At 36.3% G+C, this 13,479-nt stretch overlaps 1 protein-coding gene across 1 annotated transcript in view; it reads right to left on the bottom strand.

The window, feature by feature from the left end:
• The window catches only part of mllt3 (MLLT3 super elongation complex subunit), an 82,177-nt gene that overhangs the window by 20,110 nt on the left and 48,588 nt on the right, over positions 1–13,479 (bottom strand). The window contains exons 5-7 of the mRNA XM_056739440.1: positions 12,187–12,225; positions 11,195–11,323; positions 8,796–9,341 (exon numbers count right to left, since the gene is read on the bottom strand). Of these exons, the coding sequence (XP_056595418.1) occupies positions 8,796–9,341; positions 11,195–11,323; positions 12,187–12,225 (714 nt within the window). The remainder of the gene's footprint in view (positions 1–8,795; positions 9,342–11,194; positions 11,324–12,186; positions 12,226–13,479) is intronic.

Raw genomic sequence — 13,479 nt, 5'->3', positions numbered from 1 at the left:
AAAGGAAATCCTTAGATATTCATGGTGTCCTTTCCCCATTCTCCTTGGGCAGGGGTGTCCCAAGTCAGTCCTGGAGGGCCTGTGTCCTGGAAAGTTTAGCTTCAACTCTAATCAAACACACCTGAACAGCTAATCAAGGTCTCAGAAAGCGGACTAAAAACTTCAAAACAGGTGTATTAAACCAAGTTGGAGATAAACTCTGCAGGACTGTGGCCCTCCAGGACCAACATTGGACACCCCTGTCCTTGAGAGTAAAAAAAAAACATAAATCTCATTTAGCACTTGCCTTCGAGCTAATAAAAAAAAAAAACTTTATGAGCTCCTCTCTTACTGTAAATGAAACTTGCCACTATGGACACTGTCAAAGCCTAAAATATCTTAGCATAGGTATGTAAATTATACATAGCTCTATAAAAGATACAATATTTTACAACTGAAACCTGACCATCAAAATTAAAGGGATTCTCTGCCGTAGAATAAACATTCTGTCACGAATTACTCACACTGAAGTCATACGATAACCATAGGACATCCGTTCATCTTCAGAACACAAATTAAATCAAAGCACAGAATGTTGGTTATGTTGCTGTTAATGGGCGGGAGTCAGAAAGCTCTCTGACCTCTTCAAAACTTTCTTAATTTGTGTTCTGAAGATGAACGGAGGTCCTTGGGTCAACATGAATTGCCATAAAATGAAAATTCGGTCATGAATAAGTCAGAGTATCGTTTCAGGATCCTCTCATGGCTGGCAGAGATTATGAGGGACAAGACAATCCACAATACCATCACATTGGTACTAGTCTTTTGTTTAGAATAAAACCCTAACAACCTAAATACCACATTCTGTGCCAGATTTCTTGTCCTAAAAAAGTTGAGAGATCTAGCAAGGCCTGCACCCAGCCCCGACAAATGGGGCCTCAGCTCCTGGACACACACCGATATTATTGGAACCCTCTCAGAGAATTTCCTAACCTCTTTGTTTGATGTTTACAGAAAACCCCAAGTCCCGGGACTCACCAACTAAGAGCTACCTATGAACTGAACACACAGATCTCATCTTCTGAAGAACTAATGGATTTAAGACTCTACTCCAGCCATCCTCAATCAAACTTTTGCTTCATTCCATCTGGACCACGAGACATAGCCAAATCAACCATTTAAAAATGTGACTATTTTAGGTTGTTTAAACTGATGGTCTACACAATGGACAATCACATCACACGCGCTTTCAGGAACATTTATGTAATTGATCTTTTGCCACTATGTCCTCTAATATCTTTTTTTACTGCCAAACACGCTTAATTAATCATTTCCGCTACGGGCGTGCTGCTTCTCTCTTGCCAAAGACACGTAGCATGAAAAGCAGCAGATACGTTTTAACAACAGTAGTGCAGACAGGCAGATCAGGTAAATGAACACACAACAGTAAACAAAATGCAGCAATTTTAAAGTATTTGTATCGGTCTGTCTGTTTACTGTTTGCTGTATGTCTCCAACCTTTCGTCCAGATTAATGACATTTTATGAACCATAACGTTTTTATCTACATTTAGCATTAGCAATATTGATCAGCATGTAAACATTTGTGACCCTGTGAAAACCCAGGCTAAAGACTCATAAACTGATTAATTTTTAGATAACACGCATCAAAGATGAATTTCAAGCATTCATTTTAAGATTTCAATCTTTAAAATGGCATTATTCAGTCAATATTGAAGATTTTGAGGTTATACATTTTAACAGAACATTTTTTCTTTTGGATGATTTTGTGTAGAAAACAGTAAAAATACTTTTGTTGGGTTTTCACAAGTGGGTCACATTTTGTAATGAACAACGTTCTAATAGAAGTAGGCTAGGTCTGGTATGAATGGCATGGAAAGGCTAATTCAGTAAGTAACTTTTTTTTCTGGTTATTATGAGAGCAGTTTAATTGTTAAATTACATTTTTAGTTTGAATGTTGTCAGCAGCTTTTTTATTTACCAATATTAATGATCAGACTTGATATGTGGATGTCAAAATATGAAACAAACGGCCTGATAAAATATATATATATATAATATAAAATATATTATATCCATGTGGGCTAAATTGATTAAATATTTATTATTTTCAAAAAACATGTTGTCTGGACACCTGTTTGGAAGAAAATATAAAGACTGGACCTCTTGGAACTTTAATTTAATCTCTCTTCTCTACACTATGTCTACACTAGTGTGTTTTCATTTGAAACCTGAGTTTTCGTCCACACAGCGTTTCAAGCCTTTCCCAAATGCTGCTCATACACACTGTAACGTCTGAAAACGCTTACATCCATGTACTGCGCATGAGTAAAACCTAAAACATGTCAGCATGTGTCATTTCTGTCAGGCGTTTATTTACTTTCTGTCTTATTACGTCACGGCAATCTGGAGCAAAGACACCGTTATTTTATATACTTTATATACTATTATATGGCCTTAAGCAGAATTTTATTAAGGGTTCCCCCTGTTTTATAGAAACATCCCAACAAACTTGTGACGTCAAGCAGACGTTCAGATCATATAAGGTCTGTCAGTTCAGACCCCCTTTTGTACGTCTGTTGGACGGGCAAAACCGGTTCAAGATATATACGTCTGACTAGGACTCCATATGTACGTCTGCTGGACGTGCAAAACCGGTTCAAGATATATACGTCTGACTAGGACTCCATATGTACGTCTCCGGACGTGCAAAACCGGTTCAAGATATAAACGTCTGACTAGGACTCCATATGTACGTCTGCGGACGTGCAAAACCGGTTCAAGATATATACGTCTGACTAGGACTCCATATGGACGTGCAAAACTGGCTAACCATTTGAACGTCCGATAAGAACCCTTTTCGGATGTCTGTGGAGGTGCAAAACTGGATAACCATCTTAACGTCTGACTAGGACTCCTTATGGACGTCTGCGGACGTGCAAAACTGGTTCACCATCTAATCGTCCAATAAGAACCCTATTGGGACGTCTGTGGACGTGCAAAACTGGATAACCATCTGAACATCCGACTAGTACTCCATATGGATGTCTGTGGACGTGCCAAACTGGTTCACCATCTGAACGTCCGATTAGAACCCTTTTTGGACATCTGTGGACATGCAAAACTGGATAACCATCTGAACATCTTACTAGGACTCCATATGGATGTCTGTGGACGTGCAAAACTGGTTCACCATCTGAACGTCTAATTAGAACACTATATAGACATCTGTCAACGTGCAAAACTTGATCAATATCTAAACGTCTGACTAGGAGCCCTTTTGGACGTCTGTAGACGTCTGTAGACACGAAAAAATAGATCAATATCTGAATGTCTGACTGGGACTCCATTTAGATGTCTGTGGACGTTTACAACTGGTTCAATACCTAAGCGTTTGACTAGGACTATTTTGGACGTCTGTGGACATCCAAAACTGGTTCAATATCTGAACGTCTGACTAGGACCCGATATGGGAAGTCTTTGGATGTGCAAAACTGCTTCAACAGCGGAACCTCTTAATAGGGACCCTCTTAAATGTCTATGGACGTACGAACGGTGTTTAAGAGATTTCAGTGTCTGAACCAATCTGAGAAAAGTTTTAAAGTCATGTGAAATTCCTCATTAGTAAATAAATAAAAATAATCACATTATTATGAAAATGGCAATATATTTGATGCAATTGCAAAATTATTCAATTATTTAATATATATATATATAATATATAATTTGGAGTGGTATCATATGCTCTTCTTTTTTTATGTAAACTAATGCTGATTTATTTAGCACATATCTCATACCGCTACAAAACTTGAAACCATTTAGCACACACAGTTATTTGAATGTCCTCCAGTGACACAGAATCCTGCTGAGAAAAGATAGCAAAGACATGTTTATGTGCTAATCAGCAAAGTTTTTCTGTGTGCCTTGCAAGTTTGCTTCTTCGTAAACGGCAATACCCTTTCCATTTTATTCCCATTAATTGAATTCCTTTGGAAAGTGCACCATTGAATTCTCACACAATTTTGCAACCATACTATTTATGTAATTATTTATTTCATTTCATTTATTACATACATGTGGCTGCAGCTCATTCGGCAATGGCAACTGCACGGCCATGTTGGTGCCTGTTTTGAATAACATTTGGCCCAAAAATGTCAGCTGTGGGCCGAAAAACTGTCTTTTCCCAAAATTTCTGATATTTCTTTATAGTCATATGCTCCATCAATCCACCTGCTTTGTCTATTTATGTGATGAGCTCTAGAACAAAATAGTGTGCAAGTGATTCCGTTGAAAAAAAAACAGCTCTAGAGAAAACAATCGTCCAGCTCCTTTCAATTATGCAGATCATAAGTTCTTTTATTTTTGCACCTCCATAATCTTTTTCTGGCAAAACGATTTTTATGCTGGAAATGTGATGAAATGACTGATGCATGACTGATGCTTTTAGTGAACTCCAAAGATAAAATAAACACTGAACCTGTTTTCTTTCTTTTTATTTTAATGGCACATAAATGTAAATTCTCAGGAGAAAGAAAATATTTTTAGCACTCAAAAATGAAATCAATTGAATAAAAAAGCTATTCGAATTTTACAAGCATGCATTCTTTAAAGAAAAGTTTAAACCGCATTTGATTTTTATTGATTTTTGTTATTTTCTTCATCAAACAACCAAAAAAATAGTCAGATCAATAATATCAATTTGTGTCAAATTCATCCACAAGTCTCACCTTTTTGCAATCACATGCCCATAAAGTGGACGTTGACGTCCCGCATGATGCAATAAATACGTACAAGACGTCAACTTATTTTGTTTTTGCTGATGACATGTTTCAAAAGTAAAAAAAAGTGCAGGAATAGGGGAAATATTTCATTTTGTCGGATCAGCGTATAATGAATCATATCCATCTAATTGCCACATCACTGCTACGTCATCAGAAGTCTGCTGATGGATAACGCATCGATCTGCTGACACGTGGAGAGACTTAAATTTGATCAAAACTCGAAAACAGGTAAGAAAACATCAATTTAATGTATTTTTTCTTAAGATAATATGACACCAGAAGTAAATAGTCACATGCCCTCTATACCTTGATAAACTTTTGAAAACGGAAACATTTCTCGCGGCCAGGCCCATCACACATTCATTTGAAAGTGTATTTTTATCCTAAATATGATGACCTTAAAAATGGAATTCATTATTTAACAAATTTATATTATGCAGACAACGTATCAGTTTTTACGGCCGTGTTTTGCACGTTAACATGTCGATTGCAATCAAAGCATATGAGCAACAATTCGACTTGTTTAGCACATAAACGCGTGCGATGAGCCTATTCGTTCAGAACTGTTATACAATAAAGATGATAAATGGTAAGAGTGCAAACTATTTCACTTTTGTGAATTCCGGTGTTGTGAATGAAAACAAATGGTGGTTTGTCACATAATTTAAGATTTGTAACGTGCATTCAACGTAACATGCCTAAAAACATGACCGATAGCATTTAGCATTCAATGCATAAAATAAGACTGTGCGTATGTGTTGGATTTAATTTACAATTAGATAGCAAAACTATTATCACAGGTAATGAAATTACTATTTTTATTAAACATACAGTTTAATAAAGGTTACTAAGCCCAAAGAGTGAATGTTTTCGCTCTAGAGTTAGATCTTTGAGAACTGTTGGCATACCAAAACTTTTTTTTCTGAAGGAAGCAAATTTCAGAAGATCACACTATGTATTACAGATGGCTTATTTAAAAGCATGGAGTGAAAAGAAGGCAGAAATGGATCAGTTGCTGCATTCTGACAGTGATGATGACCATGAAAGTCAGCGATCAGTGACCGATATGTGTGAATTAGGATTACATAACCAGGTTTTTTGGGGATTAAGTTAATTTTCATGGCAAAAAAGGACTATGCAATTCATCTGATCACTCTTCATAACATTCTGGAGTATATGGAAATTGCTATTATAAAAACTTAAGCAGCAACTTTTCCAATTTCCAATATTTATGTAATTCTCAAAACTTTTGGCCACGACTGTACATGCCCGTCTCTGTTTTCTGTCCTCCTCGGTTATTGATGTTTTACAGTATGTGCATTCCGCAGAGTTCTTTTTATTTGATTTCGCGCTCAGAAATTCTCTACAATAATTTGTATTGCATATTTTGATTACAGACTGCAGATATTGTACTCTCCTTTTCATTAGCCACGCCTGGTGCGGGCGCGTAGTGTATGTTGGTGTGTTTGTGCATGCGTGTATGCAGCTGGTCAGAGGATTCACTTTCTAATACATGGTATAAATGTGTGCAGGGACCTCTTTTTCAGCGTTTTAAAAGGATATTTCATGGTTTTACTACTATCTAAAGTAATCTAGTATTTGCAAAAATGGAAGTTATAGTATCCAAAGGCATTACAATTGAGCTTTGTCTTATTAGCCAGTTTATTATATGCAGGCTCTCTCAATTAATGACTGCTATCTTAAATATCTGCACCCAAGCCCAATGTCTATTGCAGTCTTACACCTTCCGAACATACAATGATGCAAGTGTGCAGAAACTATCTCAGTCACGCGTATGCTGCCATATTTGACAGGAGGAATAATAAAAAGTATAAGGAACTTCAAGCCTGCTTTCACAAACAAATACTGTATTTAAACACTCATACTGCTATGTAATTACACTGGTTTTCTTCTTTACTTTTATAATTTTAGTTTTTGTTCAACTCTTGCAAGAGCAGTCATGAAATGGGACAAAGAAGCTACAGAGGCTACAATCAAGAATCATGCAGCAGAACATCTTAAACATGCTCCGGGGAGAAAAGGAGGTGGAGGGCACATAGGGGTGGAATGAAACAAAGTGTTTTCTTTGCAGTTTAGGGGACTTTTTACCTCCCTCTTTTTATGTCTTTTTTCAGTTAGCAGTTTAATTACTAATGTATTTATTTGAATGTTTTATTTATCAGCTTGTTCATATTCTGCTGAAAACAATAAAATGGAACAAATATTCTCTCTTCATTTCAACTTCCCTCATTTTATATCTTTGTTTTCCACTCATAAGATTAAGTACTTTAGAATTGTTTAACCTATCAGCTTGTTCATATTCTGCTGAAAACATTAAAGATAGGAAAAAATATTCTCTTGTCATTTAATTTTTTTTCCTTAATAGATGTCACATATTTCCAATTGTAAATAAAGCTACTAAAATGTATTTGCACATTTGTGTATCTAAGGGATAGTTTACAATTTTTTAACTGTCCTTCTGCACACTGCCTTTACTGTGATAGAGTTTTTTTGAATACCACGTGCATGGTCATACAACCTTTTAACAATAGTCTACCTGATTTGATAAAAAAAAACGTTTTTTAATAAAGCTGATACTAAGACTGGATAAACAAAAATGAATAACCATTAAAAAATTACATTTGGTTTAAATAGGAAACTAGGTGTAACTGGGTGTCCAAGAAACACATTAATACTTGTGTCCTTTAGATGTCTGTAAGTGACATTTGAAATGTTGTAAAAACATTAATTTGCAAGGATGTCATTTGGATGTCAATACTGAACATTTAGAAGACTTTTAAAAATACATATTTTCAAGTTCACTATTTATGTCACTTGGACGTTATCAGTGAACGTTAAAAAGATGTCTAAAAAATACGTCATAAATCCTTTCATTCTGGCTCCTCATTAGACGTCTTCTTAACGTTCAGTATTTATGTCACTTGGACGTCAATATGTTATGTTAAAAAGACGTTACAAAAACCTTTAATCTGGCTCCTCACAGGACGTCTTCTGAACGTTCCGTATTTATGTCACTTAGACGTCAATATTTAATGTTAAAAAGACGTTGCGAAAACCTTTTATCTGGCTCCTCATTGGACGTCTTCTGAACGTTCCGTATTTATGTCACTTGGACGTCAACAGTGAACATTAAAAAGACGTCTAAAAGAGAACGTTCAAGAAAGACGTTACATAGATGTCTTTTGGACGTGTCTTTGTTTGCTGGGATAGAAACATTACTTCTATTTATTTATTTATTTTACATTATTCATAAAATTGCATTATCATGATCAAAGCAAATGCCACAAGTCTTTACATTTCAAATGTATTTCTAAATCATATTCATTCAACAACAAATATACAAATATATATTTTACTTTGCTCATGTCCTGATGAAGGCTTGGGCCGACCCTGCTATCATGTGGTATATTTTAAACCAGGGATCTTCAACTGGGGGTCCGCGACACATGGGAGTTCCACAGTGGAACTGCAAGGGGTCTGCTAATAACTGATTGCACAGAGGCAACTTTGAGTATACAGTACTCAGGCAACTTTTACTGTTTTCTCACATGCAACAACACTATGTGATCCTTCTTTCTTGTTTTGTCTTTGGAGGCACAGGCTCACAGTCCTGGCTGCTACTTCGGCTGAAAAGGGGGTGGAGACTAGCAGCTCATTTACACTTAAAGACACACACACACCAAAACAGTACGTTTCACCTCGCATGCAAAACTGGCCAATTAGAGCATGGTATAATAAAAGATCTGTGGTGTATTTTGAGCTGAAACGTCACAGACACATTCTGTGGACCCCTATGATTTATATTACATATGTATAAAAGTAGAAAACTATATCCCCATTTAATTATAAATGTCAAGTTCTACCTCTCCTACCAAACACTTTGAAAAAAGATATGTTGAATACACACAAGTGGTATAAACACACTATAAAGCAGATCAAAAACCAACCTCTAGTAATCGCGATAGCAGAAGAATTATGAATTACAGTAACTTACATCTGATCTGTTGAACATGTTGTCATCCATGACATTCTGGAAAGGAGGTAATGTCGATGTTTTTTTCTTCTCTGAAAGTTCAGTATTTTGTAACTTTTGCCGGATCTGCTGTTTGTCTTTCAGAACCTTTTTATCCAAATGATGGTGCTGGAGCAAATTAGGCAGTTTTTGAGACCTTTCTAAAAAACTGTTTTTCCGTTTTTTCATCACATGGCCTTCACTGTCCAAGGCGGGCCGCCGTTTACTTTGTGCTAAGCTTGAGAAGCTAACCTCTGATGACCGCTGCTCCTTCGATGTGGCCTTGGGTTCCTTGAATCCCATTTGAGGAACAGCACAATCTTCCTGAAGTGGTTGATTCTCTTTGGGTTTTTTGGAATCTTTAGAGAGTTTTCCAGTCTCCTTGTTTAAATCTCTGAAGGCACTTTTGGACTCTTTAGAGTCTTTGGAAGGCTTGTCCTTCTGGTCCTTGGATGATTTATGGAGTTTGAGGGAGCTGCTGCTAATATTGTTTGTTGTAGTAAGAGCACTATTGCTTTTGGACCCATCCTATAATGAGAGTAGCACAATATTCATAAACACAGTTTTAATTATTGGCCAAAAGGATTTATAGGCTGTCATCCATTTATACTTTTATAGGTACACAGCAGAAAAATTGGGCTATACTGACATGTGGACATTACATATAGATATACCGAACCTCATGTGCAACAGCTGCTTTGTTATTTTTGACATATTCTACCTACATTTTACCAATAAGTATTTCATATTTCAGCAGCTTTCAAACAGGCATATCGGTAGGACAAGTCTGCAGTTCTTGAGAGATTTCTATACAACCACTTTCCGGTTGATTTTTGTAACACGGCCTTCACATAAGCTTCACCGGGTTGTAAGTGCAAACAGCACTGTTCATCAGTTTCATAATGATTTTTAATAGATCCCACATGTGAAGCAGACATAATTCAACAAATTAATCACAAATCTATCAAGATTCAAAAGGGTTTAAAAAAATCTTATGCTCCATTAACAGGCTGATTTATGGATGGTCCTGGTAACTTTGCAGTGACTAATGGACTTGATAAAGTGTAATAAACATATCGATATCCTGCCTATGTATCCATGTTTGTCTTTGAAACCTATGTAGGTTAAAGTGACATTCCTTGTGAAAGCTTATGGACAGCTCAACTCATAGATCATCATGTTGCAAATTAGGGAAAAGTAAGGGGTCAGTTTTGAACATAAATGTTTATGCACTTATTTATAATACAGTTTATTTTAGAATGAAATCAATGGTTTTCTTAACCACTAAAGGGAGGATTGCAGCGTTACTCAACCTACAGAATCAAAAACTTTAATCATCACATGAAATTGAGGGTAGGATGGGGAAAAAGATAAAGCGCAGCCTGTCAAAATTTGTTTTGCTTAAGTCATAGAAGTACAGGGAAGGCTGACTGTGAACGACCCCTGATCTCACTGTAATCAATCACGCAAGGAACTGTTTGGATTTAAAACCGATTCCATGTGCAGCTAGGATCTTAACATCACTGTAAGAGCTAGCATACAATACGAGCCATTTAACAGCACAGGATACTAATAATTCAAGTACATTAAAGATATAATCAAAGCTTGTTTTCATGCCCAATTTGAGGGGGTATTGGCTTTTATGACTTAATAGATGCTATGATAAGCTACAGCTTTTCTTGCAGAAAACACATGGACACAAGGATTACCTCTTTGTTTCAAATCAATAAACTGTATACGTGTTCAATATAAGGATCTTGTTACAAATGTAACACACAATCCAAAACCGATACCAACTAAGCCTTTTCACATCATCAGAATGCTGGCATGTGGTTCCTGAGCAGCCAAGAAATTACTGATTTAAAGCAAAGTTTCTGTCCAAAATCCTTGGAGTTAAATGCCTCTAGCATCTTTCAACTTGCCAAAAATGCAGAATTATCGAATTGGGAATTTTGACCGCAAAGAGGTAATGCTATGAATTGATGTCACTTTCCCACATGAACATGTCAGGACAAGCCCTGAGACATGCTCCCCTGGGTTGCAAAAAACCCAGCAAAATGGCTGAGGAGAGAAGAAGAAACAAAGAAACCGTGACTTAAACATGCAATTATTTGCTGAAATTACAAGCAGCTGGACTCGAAGGTGATCCCTACGCCTTCCCTAAGACTACGAAAGGAATCAGGTGTTCCTGGAAACTGAAATGTTGCACAGAATTGCATCTCCTGATATTGTAAGCATTTATTTTGCTGAGTGTTTTGCTACCCATGTGGGCATGCTCACTTGGTGTTCACGTGGCAAAGTGATGACACGTCCATACCCTCTATTGCCAAACATGGTCATGGAAGTTGAAGGAGCCTATGAATGGTGAGACCAACACTCACCTTTGACCCAGGGAAAGACTTGCTCTTTTTCGCATCCGGCAAGGTCAGTATTAATGAGCTGCTGGGCAATGTGGGCAGCTTCAGATGCTGGCCGAACAGAGAAGTGGAGCCCTCCTGCATTACCATCACCTATGAGATAATGAAGAGAACTAATGAGAAAAATAAACTGCAGTTTCTTACTTTTCAGACGCATTTCATTCATAATTGCGAGATTCTCCTTCCGAAGCCATACAATAATTGTGTGCGGAAAAGACTTATAGACGGTTTCAAAGAAATAACATAAACGTTACTGTGCATGCGTGCATTCTTGGACTGCCCTTAATTATCGTAACACATTAGCAAATAATAGAGTGCCTGTAGATTATTTCTGATGACAAGTAAAAGAAACCGAGAACAAAAGATACTTGCCTCTCCAATATTTTGATTTGATTTACCAAGCTCAACCACTACATGTCAATGTCCCATACAATTTCTTTAAGTGGTCAAAACTACAGGACCCATTCAACAAATTATTAATTTCATAAAATTAACAGAACAATATTCAACAAATCGTTAATTTAATATACTTATAATACAATAAAATAATAACAAATAATATTAACATTACAAATACAACAACTTTTTTTATTTAATTTGACACTAGCCAAACACAGACCGGAAGTCCAGGCGCATGCGTCCAATGAAACAGTCTATAAGCAATTTCTTTGAAACCATCACGTGCAAGTATCAATTTTCATTTGCAATTTAATTTCTCAGTCAGTTGACATAATTTAAAGGAAGTGTGAAAATGTACAGATTTTCTGTTCCTTACACAAATATGAAGTTTTTTTGTATCAGCTATGTTGCAAATCGTTTGGGCTACTTATGATTTGTGCATGGGAGCATGACAACTCCAATAACCACTTTCCCCTCTGTGTAGAAAAGAGCATATTTCAATGTAGAAACTCTGCTGAGTTTTTGCTGAATAAACAGAGTATGGTATTTGCTCTTACTTTAGAGTCTTCTGAATTTCTTTTATGAGGATCCAGTTGCTGTAAAGAAAGCAAGCACATTTAATATAGTTTGAACATAGTAAAAAGGCAAACACGCAAGCAAAAAAACACACTTGAGATATTAAATTTGCTTACTCTTGGCCTGATCTAATGACAGCATGCCTTTCAACAGCCAAAACAATCAGGTTAATTGCAAATGACCTTTCTCCACCTAGCTAAATTGATGTTGCTCTTTTCTCTTAATTAAAACAACTTCCTGCACAACTGCCTTCTTTGCCAATAAACTTTTCGATTCCAGCCGTGCCTTATCTGTATGCTTGTCAAGCACCAAAGGAGATGGTGTCATAGCCCCATCCATAAAACATTACAATTACTGGAATGAGGCAAGAGAGAATGATCAAAATATATAGAGCTGGCCCTTACAAGAATAATACTTTCTTTAAAAATGTAATTGGGGAAAGGTCCCTGTCAATGAACTTCCACATGCTTCCAAGATCAACAAAACAAATACAAGGCATTAAAAAATTTCTGGATTCCTCTGGCACTGAGTCAAGTTCAACTTTAGTTTCATGTGGTGATAGATAGTTGGGTTAAGACAAGCCTGAATCCTGTAAAGTTACTTATTATCTTGGTATATGGGAACAGTAATTCCAATAGGGCCAACTGCTTGAAAATTCTTTTATCTATGAAGGTCTGTTTGGAGGGACAAGTACAAACAAGAAGCCTATAGTGTCTGTAAAATGCCACCAGTGAATTTTGGACATGCATTTTAAACTCCGAAGGGAAGAACTAGTCTATTCTCCTGCATAAACATTGCGATTTCAATCACTTGATTATTGAGTTTATACTCTTGAGAACAGTTGCAAACTAAACATTTAAGACATCTTCAACTCTTTGTACTCAGTGTTGGGTAAGTTACTCTGAAAAAGTAATTAATTACTAGTTACTCACTACATATCCAATAGTGTAATTAGATTACTGTCCAAATTATTCTGTCCAAAAAGTATTTAGTTACTCATTACTAATTACTTTCTATATCTTACATCGACCTTGATTAGTTAAGTGATTCAAGGATAGACATGAAACGGCTTGTTTAATTCATTCAAATAAATAATTTTATTAAAGCTCCAGTATGTAATAATTTTGTAATAAAATTTCAGAAAATAACTTGCACAGTGTGATATATTTCCTCCAGTTGTGTACTTACAATATTTCAAAAGTCTCTAAAGATTTTTTATTTCAGAGAAATTCCGATTTTAAATAACTGGCCGTCCCGGAAAAGAAATGTCGCCA

Source organism: Triplophysa dalaica, chromosome 1, assembly GCF_015846415.1.
Source record: "Triplophysa dalaica isolate WHDGS20190420 chromosome 1, ASM1584641v1, whole genome shotgun sequence".
Taxonomy (NCBI): domain Eukaryota; kingdom Metazoa; phylum Chordata; class Actinopteri; order Cypriniformes; family Nemacheilidae; genus Triplophysa; species Triplophysa dalaica.
The sequence above is the reverse complement of the archived record's forward strand: the minus strand, read 5'-3'. Positions and strand labels throughout refer to the sequence as shown.